Source organism: Trachypithecus francoisi, unplaced genomic scaffold (genome assembly GCF_009764315.1).
Source record: "Trachypithecus francoisi isolate TF-2019V2 unplaced genomic scaffold, Tfra_2.0 Lachesis_group7, whole genome shotgun sequence".
Taxonomy (NCBI): Eukaryota; Metazoa; Chordata; class Mammalia; order Primates; family Cercopithecidae; genus Trachypithecus; species Trachypithecus francoisi.
Genome location: NW_022681472.1, coordinates 74,744,577 through 74,770,869, shown reverse-complemented (window position 1 = coordinate 74,770,869; position 26,293 = coordinate 74,744,577). Strand labels below are relative to the sequence as shown.

Genomic DNA, 26,293 nt, shown 5'->3' with positions numbered 1-26,293 from the left:
TGGTAGCTCATGCCTGTAATCCTAGCACTTCGGGAGGCCAAGGTAGGAGGATCATGAGGTCAGGAGTTCGAGACTAGCTTGGTCAACATAGTGAAACCCCGTCTCTACTAAAAATACAAAAATTAGCCAGGCATGGTGATGCATGCTTGTAGTCCCAGCTACTTGGGAGGCTGAGGCAGGAGAATCGCTTGAACCCGGGAGGCAGAAGTTGTGGTGAGCCAAGAGTACACCACTGCACTCTAGCCTGGGCAACAGAGTGAGACTCCATCTAAAAAACCAAACAAACAAAAACTTGTATTTATTTATTTATTTTTAAATTTTTTGGACAGACGAGGTCTTGCTAAATAGCCCAGCCTAGTCTCAAACTCCTGACCTCAAGTGATTCTCCCACCTCAGCCTCCCAAGTAGCTGAGATTATAAGTGTGCGCCACCATGCCAGGCAAGAATGGTTTGAAATGAAAAATAAATAAGGTATGAGTGAGAGCATGAGAGGCCTTCTATAATTCAAATACATAATTTTATAAAACAGAGTCCTGGCATCTAAGTTGGCTGTGCAAGAAAAACTTAGGGTTTCAGAATTTTTTTCATACTTCTTGGTTATGAATAACTAAAAGTTCTTTTTTTTTGAGATGGAGTCTCACTCTTTCGCCCAGGCTGGAGTGCAGTGGCGCGATCTCAGCTCACTGCAAGCTCCGCCTCCCAGGTTCAGGCCATTCTCCTGCCTCAGACTCCCAAGTAGCTGGGACCACAGGCACCTGCCACCACGCCCGGCTAATTTCTTGTATGTTTAGTAGAGACAGGGTTTCACCGTGTTAGCCAGGATTATCTCGATCTCCTGGCCTCATGATCCACCCGCCTTGGCCTCCCAAAGTGCTGGGATTACAGGCATGAGTCACCACACCCAGCCATGAATAAGTAAAAAGTCTACTCTCTCATAGAGAACAGAATTTCACAAAGGTGAGTCAAGGCTCCACTATTTCTCAAAAGACAAACACTTGAGCTCCAATAAACGCTGGGATGGCATACCTGACATAAAGCTGGTAGATTTCCGATTGTCATGGCTCTGCTTCCTCAGGCAGAAGGGACTGTCATGAGTTTCCTGGGAGGAGGGGGACTTTTCATTGAGCAGCTCCATCAGTCTTCGCCTCCGCCGGAAGTTCATTCTAAACTGGTAGAGAAGATTGCTGTCCACAAATGGGTGCTTGTTGGACACTGGGGAGAAAAAAAAAAACAGCCAATGAGGACTATCTGGCATCTAGGACTATCTGGCATCCTGGACACTGAGCACTACAGCCAAAGGACCACAGGCAACAGGGGCAAAAGTCTCAAGAAAGACTTCTCTTCCACAGATGCCACATGAGCTGCTGTCCATCCATCCATGGTCCCAAGTTCTTTCCACATGGCATGCACTTTAAAAATTTGCTAACCAATTCTTCTGGGGAACTTTGTTTGACCTTGCCTTCAATCTGAGTTCTATTCTTCCTAGTGTTCTTCTGGCCCCTGTGCTGCCTCCACCAAAGCACTGATAACACTGCACCCTCACTGTCTGCCCTCTTCTCTGTCTTTGCCTCTAAACTCTAAGCTCTTTGGGGGCAGTGATCACAGCTTCACTTACTCATGTGTCCCCAGTGCCCAGCAGAGACCTTGTCCTATAGCAACACTCGATTCTTTCTTTTTTTTTTTTTTTTTGAGATGGTGTCTTGCTCTGTCACCCAGGCTGGAGTGCAATGACATGATCTCGGCTCACTGCAACCTCCGCCTCCTGGGTTCAGGCGATTCTCCTGCCTCAGCCTCCCAAGTATCTGGGATTACAGGTGACCTAGTCACCACATCTGGCTAATTTTTGTATTTTTCGTAGAGATGGGGTTGCACCATGTTGGCCAGGCTGGTCTCGAACTCCTAACCTCAAGTGATCCACTTGCCTCAGCCTTCCAAAGTGCTAGGATTACAGGCATGAGCCACCACACCTGCCCCCTCAATTCATTTTAAAAAATTTTTATTTTGAGGCAGGGTGCTGTGGCTCACACTTGTAATCGCAGCACTTTGGGAAGCCAAGATGGGTGGATCACTTGAGGTCAGGAGTTTGTCACCAGCCTGGCCAACATGGTGAATCAGCATCTCTACTAAAAATACAAAAATTAGCCGGGTGTGGCGGCATGCACCTGTAATTCCAGCTACTCGGGATGCTGAGGCATAAGAATCACTTGAACCCAGAAGGCAGACATTGCAGTGAGCCAAGATTGTACCATTGCACTCCAGCCTGGGCAACAGGGCAGGACTCTGTCGCAGAAAAAACAAAATAACTTCTTATTTTGAAATAATTATAGACTTACAGGGAGTTGCAAAGAAAATACAGAGACCACACACTGTATGAGTCCATTCATATGGAATGTCCAAAACAGGGACATTTCTGGAGACAGAATTATACTGGTGGTTGCCAGGGGCTGGAGGGGGGCCTTGGGGTTGGGTTGGGAGGGGTATTATATACAGCATGCAACTTCTTTTTGAGGTGATGAAAATGTTCTAAAATTGCCTGTTGTGATGATTGCAAAACTCTGTAAATATGCTAAGAACCACTCAATTGTACACTTTAATGAATTGCTTGGTATGTGAACTATATCTTAATAAAGCTGTTTAAAAAATTCGACAGAGTACCGAGAGTTCCTGGGTACCCTTCACCCAGATTTCCCCAATGGTAACCCCTTACATAAATAACTATAGTACAATATCAAACCAGAATGTTGACATCGGTACAGTCTACAGCCCTTATTCAGATGTCACCAGCTTTTACATGCACTCATTTGTGTGTGTGAGTATGCATGTGTGTGCATGAGCACATATAGTTCAATGCGGTTTTATCACATGTAGAGATTTTTGTAATCACCAGGACAACATGACAAAGGAGCTCTCTCCCTGTGTTTCCCCTCTATGGACTCCTTCACTGAGTTCCTGATGCCTGGCAGCCACCTTTGCTCTCCATCTCTATAATGTTATCACTTTGAGAACAGTATGTAAGTAGAATCATACTGTCTGTTGCCATTTATGTTTGATGTTTAATACATAAATAAATGGTTATCCAATAATAAAGCCTACTTAGTCCCTAAGGAAATCTATACTTTATTTATTTACTAATTTATTTAGAGATAGAGACTCACTCTGTTGTCCAGGCTGGAGTGCAGTGGCACGATCATAGCTCACTGCAGCCTCAAACTCTTGGGCTCAAGCAATCCTCCTGCCTCAAACTCCCGAGTAACTAGGACTACAGACACACACCACTGTGCCCAGCTCAAATCCACACTTTACAGTGATATAATCATGCCAGTATGTCAACTTGAAATTAGTAATAACAAGAGCTAGCCCTCATATAGCATGTCCTATAAACCCAGCATGACCTTAAGTAAGTGTCTTATATGTTCTAATTCCTTTAATTATCACAACAGCTTGGGATATAGGTACCATTATTTTATTTCCTTTTTTTTTTTTTTTTTTGAGACAGTTTCACTCTTGTTATCCAGGCTGGAGTGCAATGGCACAATCTCAGCTCCCCACAACCTCCACCTCTCGGGTTCAAGCAATTCTCCTGCCTCAGGCTCCCAAGTTGCTGGGATTACAGGCATGTACCACCAGACCCGGCTAATTTTGTATTTTTAGTAGAGATGGGGTTTCTCCATGTTGATCAGGCTGGTTTCGAACTCCTGACCTCAGGTGATCCGCCCGCCTCAACCTCCCAAAGCTCTGGGATTACAGGCGTGAGCCACTGCGCCCAGCTTATTTTATTTCTTATTTTTTTTCCTATTTTTGATGAGGAAACTGAAGTTCAAAGGTTTAAGAAGTTACCCCAAAAAGACACAGTAAATGGCAGAGGTAGAAATATAACACAGTATCTGATTCTAGAGTCCAAGTTCCAAACCATTGCTCTTACTGCTTCTATGAGAAACTATTCCTTCTCTAGATCATTATAAAAATCAAAACCATGTCCCACAAAACTGCTCATGTATGACTATCAGTCTGAAGGTACACCCAATTCTATACGATTTATATCTTAGAAATCCATTGAGATTTATTTATCGCCTCAATTTTACACTTTGAGTTCATGATTCTTGGAGCTATAGTGCAGGTGGTACATCAGGCCCCAAAAGCCATGTTCCCGGGTCATTTCTATTCATCTGCAGAGTCATCAGGAACTCTGCAAACTGGTCACCATCATGCAGACGTCTCATGCAACTTTCCGCCAAAAGCAAAAAACTTGAATAGACAACACAAAAACAGAAGACACACAAATATCTAACCAGCACATGAAAACAGGGTCAACCTCATTATTCAATATGGAAATACACATTAAAACCCCACAATGAGGCCAGGTGCGGTGGCTCATGCCTGTAATTCCAGCACTTTGGGAGGCCGAGGCGGGCAAATCACTTGAAGTCAGGAGTTCAAGACTAGCCTGGCCAAGATGTTGAAACCCAGCCTCTGCTAAAAATACAAAAATTAGCCAGGCATGGAGCGTGCCTTTAGTCCCAGCTACTCAAGAGGCTGAGATGGAAGGATCACTTGAGCCTGGGAGTCGGAGATTGCAGTGAGCCAAGATCACTTCATTGCACTCCAGCCTGGGTGACAGAGCGAGACTCCACTTTTTTTGTTGTTGTTTGATCATCCATCTATTTATTCAACTACCATGTATTGAGTTAGGTTAACTATATACCAGGTACTTTTCTTTCCCAATGTTTTAGGAAAAAATGGTAAAAACAGAAGTTAAACAAAAAATTCAATCCTGGCAACTTTTTTTTGGATTGTAAAATTCAAAATATTATAAACCACTAGGAAAAGAATCTAGATAATAAAAACCCATTAAGAATCATATTAACACCTTTATCAATCATGCCAACTGGTTCAACAGTCTCTTTTGCTATTTCACAAACAGCATCACATCCTCTCTAGGTCAATATCAACAAATGCAATCTAGGATTGTAACTATATTTATTATCCACATATGTTAATGAACAATTCTTCTGTTCACATAAATATCAAGTGTTACAACATGGGTCCCTACTAAGACAGCACCAGTGCCAGCATTTAATCTAATAATTCATACGGCTTTCCACAATTTTTAAATGGTGATACTCACTTTGGCCAAATGAAATATGTTGGCCTCAAAGACAAATATAGTTAATTCAGTGATATTTCTACATGTTCTTAATAAATAATCTGGACAGGTGTGGTGGCTCACACCTGTAATGCCAGCACATTGGGAGGCCAAGGTGGGAGGACAGCATGAGGCCAGGAGTTCAAGATTAGCCTGGGCAACACATTCTGTCTCTAAAAATAAAATGAAATTAAAATATTAGCCAGGCATGGTGGTGCATGCCTATAGTCTCAGCTACTCAGGAGGCTGAGGTAGGAGAATCGCTTGATCCCAGGAGGTTGAGGCTGCAGTTAGCTGTGATTACACCACTACACTCCAGCCTGGGCAACAGAGTGAGATCCTGTCTCAATCAACCAATCAGTCATCAATGAATGCTCGTGCATGTAATCCCTGCACTTGGGAGGTTGAAATGGGAGGATCACTTGAGGCCAGGCATTCAAGGCCAGCTTGGGAAACATAGTGAGACTCTGTCTCAAAAAATAAAATATAAAATAAAATAAAATCATAAATAAACAAACCATCCTTGGATTCAGGAGAGGCTCACCTAATGCAACCTGGACCAAAAAAATAAGCCAATCACACTTTGATATAATAGCTACCAATGTGGCCCTCTTGAAGATAGTCAAATTTTTACATAAATTTACTACATCACTATACTCAGTAATGCTGTAATAAAATTTTGTAGGTAAGTTATTCATTTCTGGCAACCTTCTGAGTTTGTTGAGATTTTTAAAAAATCCTCAAGTTGACTTTGGCAAGTTTCTTAAAATTATGACCTGCAAATATATAGCTCTGTAGACATGTATTAAGACCTACTGTTTTCTCTTGGCACAGTGAATTACATAAAATATTGCCTCTGTATAAGTAAATCCAGGAAAGCATTCTAAATCCAAAAAAAAAAAAAAAGTATAACAGACTTCAAAGTACTTTAAGAGTGTTTTTAAATGAAATAGAAATTTGACTGCTGACCTAATTATGTCTCTCCTCCAGCTTTAATTATTGACCCAGTGTTTAATTTACACCCAGTCTCCATCTTATACCTCCCCACCGCTATACCACCTATAACCAACCGGGCAAACATTCTATCTAAGATCAAATACAAAAGTTAACTTTAAATAGTCCTTCCTCATCACATTCTTTCCCCAATAGAATAGGTGACCTCAAACATAATGAAATCAGGTAACATGAGGGTCAGATGAGATAGTCAACTATAAGTGTTCAGCATAATGCCAAATATATTGTAAGCACTCAATAAATTATACCTTTATTATTTTACAACCACTGTGGTTTTTTTTACTGTTATCATCATCTGTTGACGATATGCTGCCATTTGGCCTAGTAGAATTCAATTTTATGGGACATAATATTTAATGCCCCACCTCGATTTTCAAGGATGGATTTGGATCTGGGTGACTCAGGAGCAGCCACCCTCCCTGAAATGAAGGTTGTCATGTGTTTATTCACCTAGCTATGTGACTGACACAGATGGAGTCGAGTTCTCCTCTCAGCTTACAAAAGTGACAATTGTATGTATCACTTGCATCATTGCCAATAAGTTATTAATATTTTGCCTTTTTTCTGTCTCTCATTAAAAGTTTAATGATATAAACAGTTTAATGATATAAACATTGAGTTTCGGCCAGGTGCGGTGGCTCAAGCCTGTAATCCCAGCACTTTGGGAGGCCGAGACGGGCGGATCACGAGATCAGGAGATCGAGACCATCCTGGCTAACAAGGTGAAACCCCGTTTCTACTAAAAAAATACAAAAAACTAGCCGGGCGAGGTGGTGGGCACCTGTAGTGCCAGCTACTCGGGAGGCTGAGGCAGGAGAACGGCGTAAACCCGGGAGGCGGAGCTTTCAGTGAGCTGAGATCCGGCCACTGCACTCCAGCCTGGGCGACAGAGTGAGACTCCATCTCAAAAAAAAAAAAAAAAACATTGAGTTTCATACATTTGCTTTTTGTGTGAGTAAAGTTTTAGGTTTAATATATATAATCACAACTTCAAAAGCTGAAGGAGTGCAGGTAGACAGCCATATTATGGCATCAATAAATCACACATGACATCCATTCATTTATTTGACAAACTGAGCACCTACTAAGTATCATACTCCATCCCAGCTACTGATCTTAACATTGTGATTGAAATATGACACCTTCATCTGCTCATCTCTTTATGCTCACCAATGCCAAAGCCTGCTAAAAGAGACATCATTTCACACAAGAACGAAGCAATTAAGTTGGAACTTTATTGATAATTTTTATGCTGAATAACTTTTAGAAATTTCTTTTTCTTTTTCTTTCTTTTTTTTTTTTTTTTTGAGACTGAGGAGCCTCGCTCTGTCATCCAGGCTGGAGTGCAGCGGCGTGATCTTGGCCCACTGCAACCTCCACCTCCTGGGTTCAAGCAACTCTCCTGCCTCAGTCCCCCGAGTAGCTGGGATTATAGGCATCTGCCACCATGCCTGGCTAATTTTTGTATTTTTAGTGGAGACAGGGTTTCACCACATTGGCCAGGCTGGTCTCGAACTCCTGACCTCAAGTGATCCACTTGCCTCAGCCTCCCAAAGTGCTGGGATTACAGGCATGAGCCACCATGCCTGGTCTACTTTTAGAAAATTTACCACACAACGAAAAGCACAAGTTTTAGAGCCAGATATCTTCAGTTTCAATCGTAGCTGTGCCACATTTACTATCTGAGTATTTGGGCAACTTACTCAATTTTTTGCATATATTCTGTGCGAAGGAAAAATAAGATAATTTATGTAAGAGACGTGGCATGGCATCTGACATATAGTGTTGTAAGCATTCTTCATTTTAGACTTCTAAAGACTGACTTCACACTTTGCTCATTTAAGTTCCTATGGAGAACTCATTTCCTCTATCTTTTCTGCTTTTATTTTTTTCTTTTTTTAAATTTACCACTTATTCTGAAATTCTAATTCTTCTAACTTTCTTTTTTCATTCTTTTTTTTTTTTTTTTTTTTTTGAGACAGAGTCTCACTCTGTTGCCCAGGCTGAAGTGCAATGGTGCGATCTCGGCTCACTGCAAGCTCCATCTGCTGAGTTCAAGCAATTCTCCTGCCTCAGCCTCCCAAGTAGCTGAGACTACAGGCTTGCACCACCATGTCCAGCTAATTTTTTGTATTTTTAGTAGAGATAGGGTTTCACCATGCTGGCCAGGCTGGTCTTAAACTCCTGACCTTGTGATCTGCCCACCTCAGTCTCCCAAAGTGCTGGCATTACAGGCGTGAGCCACCGCACCCGGGCTAACTTTCTTTAAAGAACACATTGTCCTTCTCTGAGCAGTTTGTTACCTTTCCACCTGTGAAAAACATATGAAATCATGACCAGATATCCAGCTAAAGCTTAGTGAGTACGCCACTCGAAGATATTCAAACTTCAGAAGTTGACAAAAAGCAAAAAATAAAGCAGTGCATTAAGACACAGTAAAGTTTGGGCAGTAACTAGATTATGAAAGTCAAATATCATTTTTATAGTCATAAATTATATAAGTAGAGGTTCAAGAATTAACAACAGCTACATGACATAGAGTTTATATTCCAGAGAGAGAAAAGTTGATGTTTTTTGTACACTTTTTTTTTTTTTTGAGGCAGTCTCACTCTGTCATCCAGAGTGGTGCAATCTTGGCTCACTGCAACTTCTGCCTCCAGGGTTCAAGTGATTGCCCTGCTTCTGCCTCCCAAGTAGCTGGGATTACAGGCATGAGCCACCACGCCCAGTCTGATTTTTTCTTTTCCTTTTTCTTTTTTTTTTGAGATGGAGTCTTTGCTCTGTTGCCCAGGCTGGAGTGCAATGATGCGATCTCAGCTCACTGCAACCTCCACCTCCTGGGTTCAAGCAATTCTCCTGCGTCAACCTCCCGAATAGCCGGGATTACAGGTGCATGCCCCCACGCCCTGCTAATTTTTGTATTTTTAGTAGAGATGGGGTTTCACCATGCTGGCCAGGCTGGTCTCGAACCCCTGACCTCAGGTGACCTACCTGCCTCAGTCTCCCAAAGTGCTAGGATTACAGGTGTGAGCCACCACACCCGGCCTCAGCCTGATTTTTTCTACATATTAACATGTAATTCTCCATATTGAATATAAAAATCCTTGCTACACAAACAACTTACTTTTTGTTAAACACAGAAAACAATAATCCATGATATGGGAAAAAAAGTAAAGACAAGGAGGAAAAAGCATGGGAAACAGTTTGTTTGTGCCTGTCTTACATTTGTTCCAGTTCTACATTTCTCAGATCCCAGTGATATACAGGGCCTTCGTATTACAGTAAATGTAATATATACCATTGGATACATTTCATTTCATTCTTTGCTCCGTGGGACTATTTATCTGTAAACAGGACACCAATTCAAAGAGACAGTGATCAACATCTACATTCAATATCTAATATTCCAGTTGTGATCTTAACAACGGTTGTAAGTGAAAACTGACAATTGGGTACTCATCCAATTTATAATTTCTGGGACTTTCCAAGCCTCCCCTTTTGCTTTGATAGAATTCTCTAGGGGCTTAGCTTGGCTTTGTATTAAATGGGATTTAAACTAGGAAGAAAAGCAGACATAGCCAGAAAGCTAGAGCCATATATTTGTGAGAGGATCTCATTGTTTAGGAAAGCTGGGACTTTAGAAGCACTCAATTCACTATTTGGTCAAAGAAAAACAGATCCCTGTACACTGTTATGCTTAACTGCAGAAATCATGAGGGAAACGTCATGTAGTTTACCAAAATAATAAAGTGACATGGTACAGGTATATTCTTCTTTTTGTGGATAACATGACTACATTTTCCTCCCTTGTATATTATTAGGATGATTTTAGCAGGCAAAGAAATAATAGAAGCTGATTACTTAAAAGGGGGAAAACTGACTTCCATTCAACTCATGCATGTAGTCCGAGGATGAATATAAAAATGTATCATCTTGAATTCTACAAGTTCTACTGAATATAAAAATATTTTAGCTGGGCATGGTGGCTCATGCCTGTAATCTCAGCACTTTGGGAGGCCTTGAGGCGGGTGGATCACCTGAGGTCAGGAGCTCGAGACCAGCCTGGCCAACATGGTGAATCTCTGCCTCTAGTAAAAACATAAAAATTAGCCAGGCATGGTGGTGCATACCTGTAATTCCAGCTACTTGATAGGCTGAGGCACGAGAATCACTTGAACCCAGGAAGTGGAGGTTGCAGTGAGTTGAGATCATGTCACTGCACTCCAGCCTGGGCACAGAGTGAGACTCTGTCTCAAAAACAAAAACAAAAAAATTGAGTCTACTTATCTAGTTGGAAGGAGGAAGGTCACATACTTTCATTCATCCTTGAAATGCTTGCTCGTAAATTATATAACACAACAGGCACCATGAAACGTGAACTGAATCCAGCACTATGATAGCAGCATACAGGGAATGCGCAGACACCAACTGTGCCCTGGACGGCACATCATCAAACATTTTTTAAATGTGGTCTTCGACTTACGGTCACATAAACAACTTAGTAGACTGAAATCAGACTTAGAGAGGGATTAAAGATGATGATTATCCTACTGAGGAAGAAGAAGGTCAGCAAGGTGGGGCTAACTGCACACCAGTGTCAAAGTTACAAAGGTCATCAAGATCACCTTGAAGACAGAAGACCCTCACTAGCTGCCCGGCTCGCTGCTTCACCAAGTGCACAAGGGTGGGTGGGGATCCTGCGAGGGATCATTTTTTTTGGTCACCAGGGATGGTACTCTATCCAACCATTCACTCCTTTTCCTCTTATTTTCTTAGCTACTACTGATCTCTGTATCTTTTCCTAAAAAAGTCACCTAGCCCTGATAGACATTGCTCAAGATCCCTGATAAACTGCAAGTATAAACAGATGGTTGACCTATTCCTCAGACTTGGTGTTTCTAGAAGGTGAGTAAATTCTGCATACAAAAGTGCTGTGATTTCCCTGCCAGCAAGACATAAGCTTTAACTTCTTTCACACATCCAGGGATAGATTTGCAGTATTTTGTCTTCTGGGTTCTGCTAGATCACAGTCCTACAGAGTCAAAGCATCTGATGTCATTCAGTATGCTTCATAATTTAAAAATGGTCAAGACTGAAGAAATATTGATAACACGCTTTTTAATTATGCATTTGTAGAAAAACCTTAATTAAGAATTAGTTACAATAGAAAAGTTAAAGTTTTTTTTTTTTAAAAAAAGAAAATCTGGGCCGGGCGCGGTGGCTCAAGCCTGTAATCCCAGCACTTTGGGAGGCCGAGACGGGCGGATCACGAGGTCAGGAGATCGAGACCATCCTGGCTAACACGGTGAAACTCCGCCTCTACTAAAAAAATACAAAAAACTAGCTGAGTGAGGTGGCGGGTGCCTGTAGTCCCAGCTCCTCGGGAGGCTGAGGCAGGAGAATGGCGTAAACCCGGGGGAAGCGGAGCTTGCAGTGAGCCGAGATCGCGCCACTGCACTCCAGCCTGGGCGACAGAGGGAGACTCCGTCTCAAAAAAAAAAAAAAGAAAAAGAAAATCTGACTGGAGGCTATTAAATTTAGTACATTTATGCAGGAACAGAAAACCAAACACCTCATGTTCTCACTTATAAGTGGGAGCTAAATGATAAGAACTTATGAATGCAAAGAAGGAAACAACAGCCGAGCTGAGCGTGGTAGCTCATGCCTGTACTCTCATCACTTTGGGAGGCTGAGGCAGGCAGATCACTTGAGGCCAGGAGTTCGAGACCAGCCCGGCCAACTCAGCAAAACCCCGTCTCTATTAAAAATAGAAAAAAATTAGCCAGGTGTGGTGGCACACACCTGTAATCCCAGCTACTCGGGAGGCTGAAGCACAAGAATCACTTGAATCCAGGAGGTGGAGGTTGCAGTGAGCCAAGATTGTGCCACTGCACTCCAGCCTGGGCAACAGAGCAAGACTCTGTTTCAAAAAAAAAAAAAAAGATCAGGCGCTGGGGCCTACATGAGGGTGTAAGGTGGGAGGAAGAGAGGAGAAGAAAAGATAACTATTGGGCACTGGGCTTAATACTGGGGTGATGAAATAACATGTACAATAACCCCCGTGACACGTGTTTACTTTCATAACAAACCTTCACATGTACCCCCAAACTAAGAATAAAATATGTTTTAAAAAAGAAAGGAAAGGAAAGGAAGGGAGGGAGGGAGGGAGAGAGAGAGAAAGAGAGAGAGAGAGAGAGGAAGGAAGGAAGGAAGGAAGGAAGGAACCTGAGCTGTACTGAAGGCCATCTCAAGCATCTCAAGCCATCCTAAATGGAAGCAGTAGTTGAAGGAGCCCTATTTCCTAAAGCAACAAAAGTCCTGGAATCGAAAACATTAAGCAATAGTTTTTAAGTGCCTACTCCAAAAAGAAGGTGCTAGCTGCTTGGGATACAAAACTCTCCAAAAGGCAGTAACAACAGTGAGTCAGAGGACTAAAATAATGACTTCCTTAGCACTCACAACATTAAGAAGAGGATATGAAAGCAGGAAATCGATAGTAGAGCGTAAAATCCTATTAACTGATATTACTGAAACAAAACATTTCACATTCACAAAGTTATAACCCACTTACACTTATTTAATTGATTGAAGAGAGGCAAGAGGATGGAAAAGAGGTAAAAGGATTCAGAGTAACTTTAGTAAAGATAGAAAACGAAACATGACACCGTGATTGTCTGAGTGCTGCAGCTTCTGTGTCTTACTGCCAGAAATGTAAAGGCAATAAACAGATGGAAAGTCAATCTATGTTTTATTCTTCTGTATGTATCATTAAATAACAGCTGGGTACATTCCAAAGACTAGAAAGAACCTCTACTGTTAGTGATAACATGCAGAACAAAAGGTAGGATTTTCAGAGATAATCTTGTTTATCAGAGACTAGATTGTACTGTAAGTGCAGAGAAGTCTAAAAACAAAATTATTTCGTCTGGTGAATGGAATATCTCAGATACAAAATTCAACAAAAGAAATCTGTAACTGTGTTCTAGATCTTTTGAAATTGTTGCCACAAACCCAAAGGCCCGATCAAAGTATTTCAGTGTTGATTTACTTAACAAGTACGTAACAGCAGAGAGTATGTATAAGATACCGTTTAAGACCAGCAATGGATGAGGTCATCAAACACATTAAGCTCTGCCCACCCAGGCATCCAATAATGAGAATGCAGATGATAAAAATAAGATAATTATCAGCTATCATCTACTGAATGATAGATAGTCTGTGCACGGCCCTGTGCCAAGCACATTACAGGTTTATATCATTTACTTCTTACAACAGTACTATGAGAGAGTTATTATATTCCTATATTATGATTCCCATTTTACAGATAAGGAAACTGGGACTTAGACAAGGCAAACTTGCCTGAGTGTCTCAGAGTCACTAATAAGAAGATGCAAGAGAGAAGTGCTTACAGACTCACTCCAGGGCCTCACCCCGAACCTCCACGCTAGACTGTCTCCCATTCCAAGGTGTGATCATGATAAACAAGGAGGCAGACAAGCTTGCAAACACAGGAGCATGGAGTCTGCTTTGCCCACATTTATTCCTGTTTCTAGGTTACAGAAGGTAATTTGGCTGGAAATGTTTTTCATAAAATTCTTTACCAATGGCCCGGCACCGTGGCTCCTGCCTGTAATCCTCACACTTTAGGAGGCCAAGATGGGAGGGTCACTTGAGCCCATGAGTTTGACACTAACCTGAGCAGCATAGTGAGACTTTGTCTCTATTTATTTAAAATAATTATAAAAAAAAAAATTCACCACCATAAAATGCTGATTACTTTGGAATTGCTTACCAAAAGAATGTGGCAGCCAGGCACAATGGCTCATATCTATAATCCTAGCACTTTGGGAATCCAAGGCAGGCAGATTACTTGAGCCCAGGAGTTTGAGACTAGCCTGGGCAACATGGTAAAACCCCATCTCTATTGAAAAAAAAAAAAAAAAGGATATGGCTATAGCACAGAAAACATTGCTCTGACCTCAGTAGCCCAGGGTTGAATCCCAGTTTCACTATTTACTTAATTACTTAACTGCTCTGAATTTTAGTTTTCTTCATCTATAAAATGAATTGGAGGAACAATGAAACAACATATGTAAAAGGTCTAGTAGGCTGGACACGGTGGCTCACGCCTGTCATCTTAGCACTTTGGGGACCCAAGGCAAGCGGTTCGCTTGAGGTCAGGAATTCAAGACCAACCTGTCCAAAATGGTGAAACCCCATCTCTACTAAAAATACAAAAATTAGCCAGGCATGGTGGTATACACCTGTAATCCCAGCTACTAGGGAGGCTGAGGCAGGAGAATCACTTGAACCCAGGAGGCAGAGGTTGCAGTGAACCAAGATCACACCACTACACTCCAGCCTGGGCAACAGGGCAAGACTCCATCTCAAAAAAATATTTATAAAATAAAATTTAGACCTGGGCAAGATGGCCGAACAGAAACAGTTCTGGTCTGCAGCTCCCAAAGAGATCAACGCAGAAGGTGGGTGATTTCTGCATTTCCAACTGAGGTACCTGGTTCATCTCATTGGGACTGGTTAGACAGTGGGTGTAGCCCATGGAAGGCAAGCAGAAGCAAAATGGGATATCGCCTCACCCAGGAAGCATAAGGGGTCAGGGAACTCCCTTCCTTAGCCAAGGGAAGCTATAAGGGACTCTGCCATGAGGAACAGTGCATTCTAGCCCAGATACAATGCTTTTCCCACGGTCTTTGCAACCCGCAGACCAGGAGATTCCTTAGTGTGCCTACACCACCAGGGCCCTGGGTTTCAAGCACAAAACTGGGCAGCCGTTTGGGCAGGCACTGAGCTAGTCGCAAGAGTTTTTTATTCATACCCCAGTGGCACCTGGAACACCAGCGAGACAGAACTGTTCACTCCCCTGGAAAGGTGGCTGAAGCCAGGGAGCCAAGTGGTCTAGCTCAGCAGTTCCCAACCCAGTGGAGCCCAGTAAGCTAAGATCTACTGGTTTGAAATTCTCGCTGCCAGCACAGCAGTCAGAGGTCAACCTGGGACACTCAAGCTTGGTGGGGGGAAGGGTGTCCACCATTACTGAGGCTTGAGTAGGCGGTTTTTCCCCTCACAGTGTAAACAAGGCCACCAGGAAGTTCGAACTGGGCAGAGCCCACCACAGCTGCACAAAGCCATTGTAGCCAAGCTGCCTCTCTAGATTCCTATATGAGAATCTAGAGAGCTCTAGATTCCTCCACTCTGGGCAGGGCATCTCTGATGAAGGGAGTTCCCTGGCCCCTTGTGCTTCCTGGGTGAGGCGATATCCCATTTTGCTTCTGCTTGCCCTCCATGGGCTACACCCACTGTCTAACCAGTCCCAATGAGAAGAACCGGGTACCTCAGTTGGAAATGCAGAAATCACCCACCTTCTGTGTTGATCTCACTGGGAGCTGCAGACCAGAGCTGTTCCTGTTCGTCCATCTTGCCCAGGTCTAAATTTTATTTTATAAATATTTTTTTGAGATGGAGTCTTGCTCTGTTGCCCAGGCAGCAGCCCCAGTCAGGGGCTTATAGATAAAACTCCCTTCTCCCTGGGACAGAGCACCTGGGGGAAGGGGCGGCTATGGGTGCAGCTTCAGCAGACTTAAACATTCCTGCCTGCCGGCTCTGAAGAGAGCAGTGGATCTTCCAGCACAGTGCTTCAGCTCTGCTAAGGGACAGATTGCCTCCTCAAGTGGGTCCCTGAACCCCATACCTCCTGACTGGGAGACATCTCCCAGCAGAGGTCAACAGGCATCTCATATAGGAGAGCTCTGGTTGGCATCTGGCAGGTGCCCCTCTGGGACAAAGCTTCCAGTGGAAAGAACAGGCAGCAACCTTTGCTGTTCTGCAGCCTCCACTGGTGATAGCCAGGCAAACAGGGTCTGGAGTAGACCTCCAGCAAACTCCAGCAGAGCTGCAGCAAAGGAGCCTGACTTAGAAGGAAAACTAACAGAGAGGAATAGCATCAATGTCAACAAAAAGGACATCCACACAAAAACTCTATCCGAAGGTCACCAACATCAAAGACCAAAGATAGATAAATCCATGAAGATGAGGAAAAACCAGCACAAAAAGACTGAAAATTCCAAAAACCAGAACGTCCCTTCTCCTCCAAAGGATCACAACTCCTCGCCAGCAAGGGAACAAAACTGGACAGAGAATGAGTATGACAAATTGGCAGAAGTAGGCTTCAGAAGGTAGATAATAACAAACTCCTCTGAGCTAAAGGAGCATGTTCTGACCCAATGCAAGAAGCTAAGAACCTTGAAGAAATGCTAAAGGAATTGCTCACTAGAATAACCAGTTTAGAGAAGAATATATATAACCTGATAATGCTGAAAAATCACAGCATGAGAACTTTGTGAAGCATATACAAGTATCAATAGCTGAATCAATCAAACAGAAGAAAGGATATCAGAGATTGAAGATCAACTTAATGAAATAAAGTGTGAAGACAAGATTAGAGAAAAAAAGAATGAAATGGAACAAAGCCTCCAAGGAATATGGGACTATGTGAAAAGATCAAACCTATGTTTGATTGGTGTACCTGAAAGTGACAGGGAGAATGGAACCAAGTTGGAAAACACTCTTCAGGATATTATCAAGGAGAACTTCCCCAACCTAGCAAGAGAGGCCAACATTCAAATTCAGGAAACACAGAGAACACCACAAAGATACTCCTCAAGAACAGCAACCCCAAGACACATAATCATCAGATTCACCAAGGTTGAAATGGAGGAAAAAATATTAAGGGTGCCAGAGAGGAAGGTCGGTTTACCCACAAAAAGAAGCCTATCAGACTAAGAGCAGATCTCTCAGTAGAAACTCTACAAGCCAGAAGAGAGTGGGGGCCAAAATTCAACATTCTTAAAGAAAATAATTTTCAACCCAGAATTTCATATCCAGGCCAATCTACACTTCATAAGTGAAGGAGAAATAGAATTCTTTACAGACAAGCAAATGCTGAGGGATTTTGCCACCACCAGGCCTGCCTTACAAGAGCTCCTGAAGGAAGCACTAAATATGGAATGGAACAACTGGTACCAGCCACTGCAAAAACATACTGAATTGTAAAGACCATCAACAAGATGAAGAAACTGAATCAACAGGCAAATTAACCAGCTAGCATCATAATGACAGGATCAAATTCACAAATAACAATATTAACCTTAAATGTAAACAGGCTAAATGCCCCAATTAAAAGACACAGACTAGCAAATTGGATAAAGAGTCAAGACCCATCGATGTGCTGTATTCAGGAGATGCATCTCATGTGCAAAGACACACATAGCCTCAAAATAAAGGGATGGAGGAATATTTACCAAGCAAATGGAAAGCAAAAAAAAAAAAAAAAAAAAAGGGCAGGGTTTGCAATCCTAGTCTCTGATAAAACAGACTTTAAACCAACAAAGATCAAAAAAGACGAAGAAGGGCATTACATAATGATGAGGGGATCAATGCAACAAGAAGAGCTAACTGTCCTAAATATATATACACCCAATACAGGAGAACTGAGATTCATAAAGCAAGTTCTTAGAGACCATTCAGGACATAAGCACGGGTAAAGACTTCATGACTAAAACACCAAAAGCAATGGCAACAAAAGCCAAAATTAACAAATGGGATCTAATTAAACTAAAGAGCTTCTGCACAGCAAAAGAAACTATCATCACAGTGAGGAAGCAACCTACAGAATGGGAGAAAATTTTTGCAATCTAGACAAAGGACTAATATGTAGAATCTACAAGGAACTTAAACAAATTTACAAGAAAAAACAATCCCATCAAAAAGTAGGTGAGGGACATGAACAGACACTTCTCAAAAGAAGACATTTATGCGGCCAATGAACATGAAAAAAAAAAGTTCATCATCACCAGTCATTAGAGAAACTCAAATCAAAACCACGAGATACCATCTCACGCCAGTTAGAATGGTGATCACTAAAAAGTTGAGAAACAATAGATGCTGGAGAGGATGTGGAAAAATAGGAACGCTTTTCCTTTTGAGACAGAGTCTTGCACTGTTGCGCAGGCTGGAGTGCAATGGCGTGATCTTGGCTCACTGTAACCTCTGCCTCCTGGGTCCAAGCAATTCTCCTGCCTCAGCCTCCCAAGTAGCTGGGATTACGGGCACCTGCCACTATGCCCAGCTAATTTTTTGTATTTTTAGTAGAGATGGGGTTTCACTATGTAGGTCAGGCTGGTCTCAAACTCCTGACCTCGTGATCCAACTGCCTTGGCCTCCCAAAGTGCTGGGAATATAGGCATGAGCCACCATGCCTGGCCCAGGAACGCTTCTATACTGTTGGTGGGAGTGTAAATTAGTTCAATCATTGCAGAAGACAGTGTGGCAATTCCTCAAAGATCTAGAACCAGAAATACCATTTGACCCAGCAATCCCATTACTAGGTATATACCCAAAGGATTGTAAATCATTCTACTATAAAGACACGTACACACATATGTTTATTGCAGCACTATTCACAATAGCAAAGACTTGGAACCAACCCAAATGTCCATCAACAATAGACTGAATAAAGAAAATGTGGCACATATACACCATGGAATACTATGCAGCCATAAAAAAGGATGAGTTGATGTCCTTTGCATGGACATGGATGAAACTGAAAACCATCATTCTCAGCAAACTAACACAGGAACAGAAAACCAAACACTGCATGTTCTCACTCATAAGTGGGAGTTGAACAACAAAAACACATGGACACAGGGAGGGGAACATCACATACTTGGGCCTGTTGGGGGTGGGGGGCTAGGGGAGGCATAACATTAGGAGAAATATCTAATGTAGATGATGGGTTGATGGGTGCAGCAAACCACCATGGCACTTGTATACCTGTGTAACAAAGTTGCACATTCTGCACATGTATCCCAGAACTTAAAGTATAACAAAAATTTAAAATAAAATGTAAAAGTAAAATAAAAGGCCTAGTAGCGTCCCTGGTCCATAGAAGGATTCCATAAATATTAGCCATGTGTGCTTCCATGCAAGGGCCCAGGGTGTCAGGGCCAAAAGGATATCTTTCCAAGGTAGAAGCCTTTTCAGACCTTATTTTTATAGCAGGGTCTAGAAGTACCCCTAGGTGGTCTCAGGGAACAGACACTGGGGATACTGAAATAAAAGCCTGTAATCCCAGCACTTTGGGAGGCCGAGACGGGCGGATCACGAGATCAGGAGATCGAGACCATCCTGGCTAACATGGTGAAACCCCGTCTCTACTAAAAAATACAAAAAAACTAGCCGGGCGAGGTGGCTGGCGCCTGTAGTCCCAGCTACCCGGGAGGCTGAGGCAGGAGAATGGCATAAACCCGGGAGGCGGAGCTTGCAGTGAGCTGAGATCCGGCCACTGCACTCCAGCCCAGGCGACAGAGCGAGACTCCGTCTCAAAAAAAAAAAAAAAAATCCTTCCCAGGAACCCCAGGATGTGAAAGTGTCTTCCCAAAGGCTCACTCCTGCATGGCATTTTCTTAGTATTCCCAGGAAAGTTACCATATTAACCTGCTGGTGCTTTACCGCACAGTCATTTATCAGGTGCTGCTTTTGAGACTGAAGAGATAAAGTCAGTATGTCAACAGACCCTCAAAGGAGGAAGAAGCCGAAGTTCAGAAAAGGAAGATAGCAGTGGCAAGACATAGTCTTTTATTTTTTAAACGGTCTTTATATATTTTCTATATCGTTCATAGCTTTAAAAAAGAGAGACGATGCAGAAAAAAACACCCACTTACTTTTTAAAAAAAATAAAGTTTACATTTTAGAATAAATTTAGATTTATAGAAAAGCTACAAAGAAGGCCAGGCACAGTGCCTCACGCCTGTAATCCCAAAACTTTTGGAGGCCGAGGCAAGCAGATTACTTGAGGTCAGGAGTTCGAGACCAGCCTGGCCAATATGGTGAAGCCTGTCTCTGCTAAAAATACAAAAATTAGCTAAGCGTGGTGGCAGGCACCTGTAATCCCAGCTACTCAACAGGCTAAGCAGGAGAATCACTTGAACCTGGAAGGTAGAGGTTGCAGTGAGCCAAGATGACACCACTGCACTCCAGCCTGGGTGACAGTGTGAGACTCCATCTCAAAAAAATAAGTAAATAAATACAAAAATTAGCTGGGCGTGGTGCTGCGCGTATGTAATCCCAGCTACTTGGTTGCAGTAAGCCAAAATTGCACCACTGCACTCCAGCCTGGGAGACACAGAAAGACTCTAGCTTAAAAAAAAAAAAAAAAAAAAAAACAAAGAAAGAAAGAAGAGAAGAAAGAGCGAGAGAGAGAGAGAGAGAGAAGAGAAGAGAAGAGAAGAGAAGAGAAGAAAGAAAGGAGGGAAGGAGAGAAGAAGGCAAGAAAGGAAGAAAGGAAGAAAGGAAGAAAAGAAGAAAGGAAGAAAGGAAGAAAGGCTGCAAAGATAGTACACATAGTTCCCTTACACCCTTCATCCAGCACCCCCAAATGTTAACAAAACCATGGTACATTTGCTGAAACTGAGACATTAACATTGGTATACCCACCTGCTTTTAAATCTAGCTTAGAGCTATAAGGAACTCTTTGTGTGGACACAGGAAGAAAGCTGTTCCTTAAAAGCGTATGTTTCATAAGGAAGTTTGCTTAGTTATTTAATGAAAAAGACAATTTGTCCTTGTGGCTGACAGTGCCAGCTGCTTATTCAAACCCAATCTCTCTTTCTTCTTCCTTAAGAATTTTGCTCAGGGCAGTAGTGTGCCCAGCCAAAACCATATGAGTCACCAACTGCCTTCCACCCTGGGGTTGCCATGTGACATAGTTCTGGCCCATGAGATGTAGGATGAAATCCCTGGGACAGACTACCCTTCCCAAATAAAAAAGCAAAGTCTTGCTAGGCGACACCTCTCTGCTCTTAACTCTTTGTCATTCCCTGTTCCTCCTGCCCAGAGTGCAGACATTAGGCCTGGTGTACACTAAGAACAGGAGAGAGACAGATGGACAGCACCTATGTCGGGAGTCTCCGTGTCAGCCTGGGATTCTAGACCTGGGGGCATCTCACTTCAGGAGGCAGAGAAACCTCACTGCTTAAACTATCTTTACTGCACTTTCTGTTATTTGTTGCTAAACACAACTCAGATAGCATCCCAAATTCAAGTCTAGAGACATAAGATCAAAAGCTTAGGAAATAAACACTTTCTATCTATTTGAAGCCCATATTGTGTTAAGAAACTATGCTTGACTCAGAAGCCATGAAGCTGCTTAGACAGGAAGTCAAGCTGTCAGAAGACATAGCTTCTAGCAACGTGGCTCAGATTCCCCTGCAATAGAACAGGGGAATGTTCAGTTATGTTATGTTCAGTCCCTAGGCCTCAATTTTTCCATCTGTGGAAGAGAAATTACAATACTGTATTCTTTTGTCCAAAGCAAGTGAAATTAATAAATCTGTAGAAACCAATCACTCCCTGAAAGACAGGGTCTCCATAATGCTAATATACCATTAATAATATTGTTCTGCTGTCAGTAAAACTCCAAAGGATCCCACAATGAAAACTAAATTTTTTTTCTTTTTTTTTTTTTAAATACGGAGTCTTACACCGTCACCCTGGCTAGAGTGCACTGGCATGATCTTGGCTCACTGCAATCTCAGTCTCCCAGATCAAGCGATTCTCCTGACTCAGCCTCCTGAGTAGCTGAGATTACAGGTGCCCGCCACCACTCCCAGCTAATTTTTCGTATTTTTAGTAGAGATGAGGTTTCACCATGTTGGCCAGGCTGGTCTCAAACTCCTGACCTCGTGATTCGCCTGCCTCAGCTTCCCAAAGTGCTGGGATTACAGGTGTGAGCCACCACGCCCAGACTGAAGACCAGGAATTTAAGAGACTTGTCAAAATCAAGTCCAGTCCAAACAATAATAGCTAACTACATTTTTTTTTTTTTTTTTGAGATAGGGTGTTGCTCTGTTGCCTGGAGTGCAGTGGCACAATCACTGCTCACTGCAGCTTTAACCTTTCCAGGCTCAAGCAATCCTCTCATCTCAGCCTCCTGAGTAGTTGGGACTACAGGCGTGCATCACCACACCTGGCTAACTATTTTGATATTTTGTAGAGATGGAATTTCACTGTGTTGCCCAGGCTTGTCTTCAATTCCTGGGCTCAAATGATTGCCCATCTCAGCCTCCCAAAGTGCTAGGAATACAGGCATGAGCCACTGTGCCCGTCCTACATTTTTGACTTCTGGAAATGTTAAAAAATCAAAGGTAAAAACGGAGTGGAAAGAAAAAGTAGAAAATTGAAGCTGCAAATTGACCTGAATAGACTCATCCTAAAATATACTTGGTAGGTAATATACATTAGCAGTTTGATGGACATTGTTTCGATTCTTTAGGAGAACCTGTTAAACAAGTACAGGAATTCTTTCTCATGGAGGCCATAGAACAGTTGTTTGGAACTTGGATTCTGGAGTCAGACACTATAGTTGTATTTCTCCTCATGCCATTTACTGTGTTTTCTTTGGGTGACTTCCTAATACCTTTGGGCTTCAGCTTCCTCATCAAAAACTGAGAGAGAAAGAAAATAGGATTGTGAAATCATGGTGCTGGGGAAGGGAGAACATTTGTTGTTACCTATGTGGCTCGTACCCACTTTATATAGATGTCCAAATTGGCACTGTAAAAACATGTCAGAAATCTCAGACATAGAGGAACAAAGATCACAGAGATAAGGGACTGAAAAATGAAATGCAGCCAGGCACAATGTCTCACGCCTGCAATCCCAGCGCTTTGGGAGGCCGAGGCAGGTGGACCACCTGAGGTCAGGAGTTCGAGACCAGCCTGGCCAAGATGGTGAAACCCCGTCTCTATTAAAAATACAAAAATTAGCTGACTGTGGTGGCGCATGCCTGTAATCCCAGCTGCTTGGGAGGCTGAGGCAGGAGAATCGCTCGAACCCAGGAGGCAGAGGTTGCAGTGAGCCAAGATTGCACCACTGCACTCCAGCATGGGCAACAAGAGCTAAACTCCATCTCCAAAAAAAAAAAAAAAAAAATAGAAAAGAAAAAAGAAAAATGAAATGCACACTGGCCAGGACACCATGCTGCCCCCTGCTGGTTTCAAAACTGTCTAGAGCTGTGTTCTCCAAGATGGCAGCCACTAGCCACATGAGCCTTGAAATGTGAGTTTGATTAAGTGAAAAAACACTGGATTTTGAAGACTTAGTATAACAAAATGTAAAGTAGCTAATTTGTATTTTTCATATAGATTGCATTGTTAAATGATAATATTTTGGAGATGGCGAGTTAAAGTATATTATGAAGATTAATTTAACCCATTCCTCCTTTTTTTTGTGCCATTTCTACCAGAAAATTTAAAATCACATATGTAGATTGTCTTGGTGGCTCCTAGCATAGTTTCATTGGGTAGCACTGGTCTGGTGGCTGATTTCCCACAAGAACAGAACAGCCAACCAACAAACAAGTTCATCCCTTTCATTGGGTACAGCACCTTGAAAGCCATTTGCCATAGAAGATGATCCTTGTCCTGAACACGCAAATGATCAAGAGTTGTTCCAGTTTTTATCACACTATCTCCCCCATCCCATTTCCCTTATTTTGATGCGGAAGCACATTTTGTTCCCACTTAAGGGGAATCCCCCATTGAGGTTATGTTTTCAGCACCAAGAAGGATTTCAGAGTCACAGGAGTGAGCCAGTGAGGCAAAACCAACACCCACCCCTTCCTCCAGCGGCCTGGAGGCTTTGCCAACTGCCAATATAACCAAAACCTGGGACAGCTTGGGGAGTGGCTAAAATAAAACTTAAAGAATATGAATCCTGATACACCGGCCTTCCTTGGATGGAAGGGGGAGTGGGGTGAGCTCCTTGTTGGGTCAAGTGTCATCACTTAGAGGAGAAAGAAAGTAAAGGGAAGCTTTCTAGAAAAAATGCTGGGCCGGGCACGGTAGCTCATGCCTGTAATCCCAGCACTTTAGGAGGCCAAGGCAGGTGCATCATGTGAGGTCAGGAGTTGGAGACCAGCCTGGGCAACATTGCAAAACCCTGTTTCTATGAAAAATACAAAAATTAGCCACACCCGTAGTCCCATCTACTCAGGAGGCTGAGGAGGGAGAATTGCTTGTGCTTGGGAGGTGGAGGTTGCAGTAAGCCAAGATCATTCCAGTGCACTCCAGCCTGGGCAACAGAGCAAGACTCCGTCTCAAAAAAAAAAAAGAAAAAAAGCTGGATGAATGGTTCTAGCCTTTAAAATGTTGATTTTTAAAATAATATACTAATTAACAATTTTAAAAACATTACTCTCTAAATCAAAACTGATTATGAATATTAATCAACACCCATATTTTTCCAATCATAATCAGGATAGATGTATGTGAGTGTAAGTGAAATTCCTTCTTAAATTTCATCTTCATATTGTTCTGTGGCCACACTGATGAGTTTACTTATGCTCAGTTTTATTCCTGGTAGTTACTCCCTGGCGTTAACATACTTGGACCTGTTTATCCATTCCTGGCTGGAGTGGGGGTGAGCAGGGAGCAGGGAGAGGGAAGATAGAAAGAAGGAGTTTTTCCAAAGAACCAGAGAGCCAAACAGAAAAGATGACCCAGATGTACTGAGATGAGAGTATCAGCTCAGAGAAACTGAATGATAGTGAGTGGCTCAGAATCAAAAGCCAGAAGAGGCTAGTGGAAAAACTTCTAGAGGAAGAATCATGAATGACAGCAGTGCAGCAAGGTTGAAACGGCTGAGAGTAATCATTGTTTATACCTGCATAAGGAGAGCCTGAGTCCCAGACACGAATCCCAGCCCAAACCCCCTGGCCACCCAGCTGGGAGGGGCTGATACTAGAAACTCACCCAAGATTGACACAAGGGTCAGGGATAGAAGAAAGGTCTGTGGTGGAAACAGAATGGAAACAATTCCCTGCTTAAAGGAGAGCCCCTCAACTTTTGGTCCCCTTGTCTCCTCAGCCCCCACCTCCCTTTGATGAGTATGATTTAGCTCATGTTCATCAGGAACTGGAACTTAATACCACAGCACTCTTTGACCAGGAGAGCGAGGAAGCATATCAGAAACTGCTGTTTGAACTCTCTGTTCACCCAGGAGACGGAGAAACCTGATATGCTTTTCTAGTGAGCCTGAGACCCCAGCCTACAGGTCCCAGTGAAAATGACAACTTAAACCCAGCTGAGGATTTAAATGACCAGATAAGGCCAAGCTGAGCACTCAGTAGGAGCACACTTTCAGTATACCTCAACTGCATAGAGATCCCATGCTTGTGTTTTAAGACTTCTGTGTGCTGTTGTAAAAGTGCATGCTTGGGCAAAGTGAGGACCACATACTGCAGGGGACACTGCGTGACAAGCTGTCAGGACTGAGGCCAGAGTGGGTAGGAACACAGGCTTCAGAAATAAGCGTAGGTTGTACCTCGAGAAGCAGTTCATATACAATGGACAAAGATTCTACTAATGTCAAGAAGGAAAGAAATATTCATAGGTATGACACTGTTTACAAAAGAAAAACCTCAAAGGGGCATGGTGGTTCAGGCCTGTAATCCCAGAACTTTGGGAGGCTGAGATGGGAGGATCACTTGACCCCAGGAGTTCAAGATCAGCCTGGGCAATATAGCAAGACCTCATCTTTAAAGAGAGAGAGAGAGAGAGAGAGAGAGAGAGAGAGAGAACCTCTGATCTGTGTGCATAACACTCTTCTTTCAGAAGATTACATAAGATAAGGCATCCTGTATTCCTTTCATACTTTCTGAAAAGTTAAGGCTTGGTGCCGTTATAGGTACATTCTCCTTTTACCTAAACCAACACTATATTGTGTGCCAATGTCTTAGCCCTCTGTCAAGCAACCTGTTCCTTTCTATTTACATTACAACAGCATTCTGGCTGTGTCTATTTTTCCTCCTGCACTGGATTCAGCTATAATAGAAAGTAACACAGGGCTAAAGCATATGAGAGAGCACAGTGGGAAAATGCCCAGAAAGTCTAAATTGGGAAAGTAAAAAATTAGATTAGATTACGGCTGCTGCTAAGATTACACTTGAAATGTTAAATATTGAAAGTAGATTGAGAAAATACTCTACCCAGCTTTTTTTTTTTTCTTTCTGTTCAAAGTTTAACATTTAGGAGCTAAGAATGATTATGCCAGTTGCAAATGCCT

The 26,293-nt window shown here is 42.6% G+C and overlaps 1 protein-coding gene across 1 annotated transcript in view; it reads right to left on the bottom strand.

Annotated features, from left to right (window-relative positions):
• DEPTOR (DEP domain containing MTOR interacting protein) overlaps window positions 1-26,293 on the bottom strand; it is a 188,568-nt gene that overhangs the window by 57,713 nt on the left and 104,562 nt on the right. Inside the window, exon 5 of the mRNA XM_033202533.1 lies at window positions 1,027-1,212. Coding sequence (XP_033058424.1) covers window positions 1,027-1,212 — 186 coding nt within the window. The remainder of the gene's footprint in view (window positions 1-1,026; window positions 1,213-26,293) is intronic.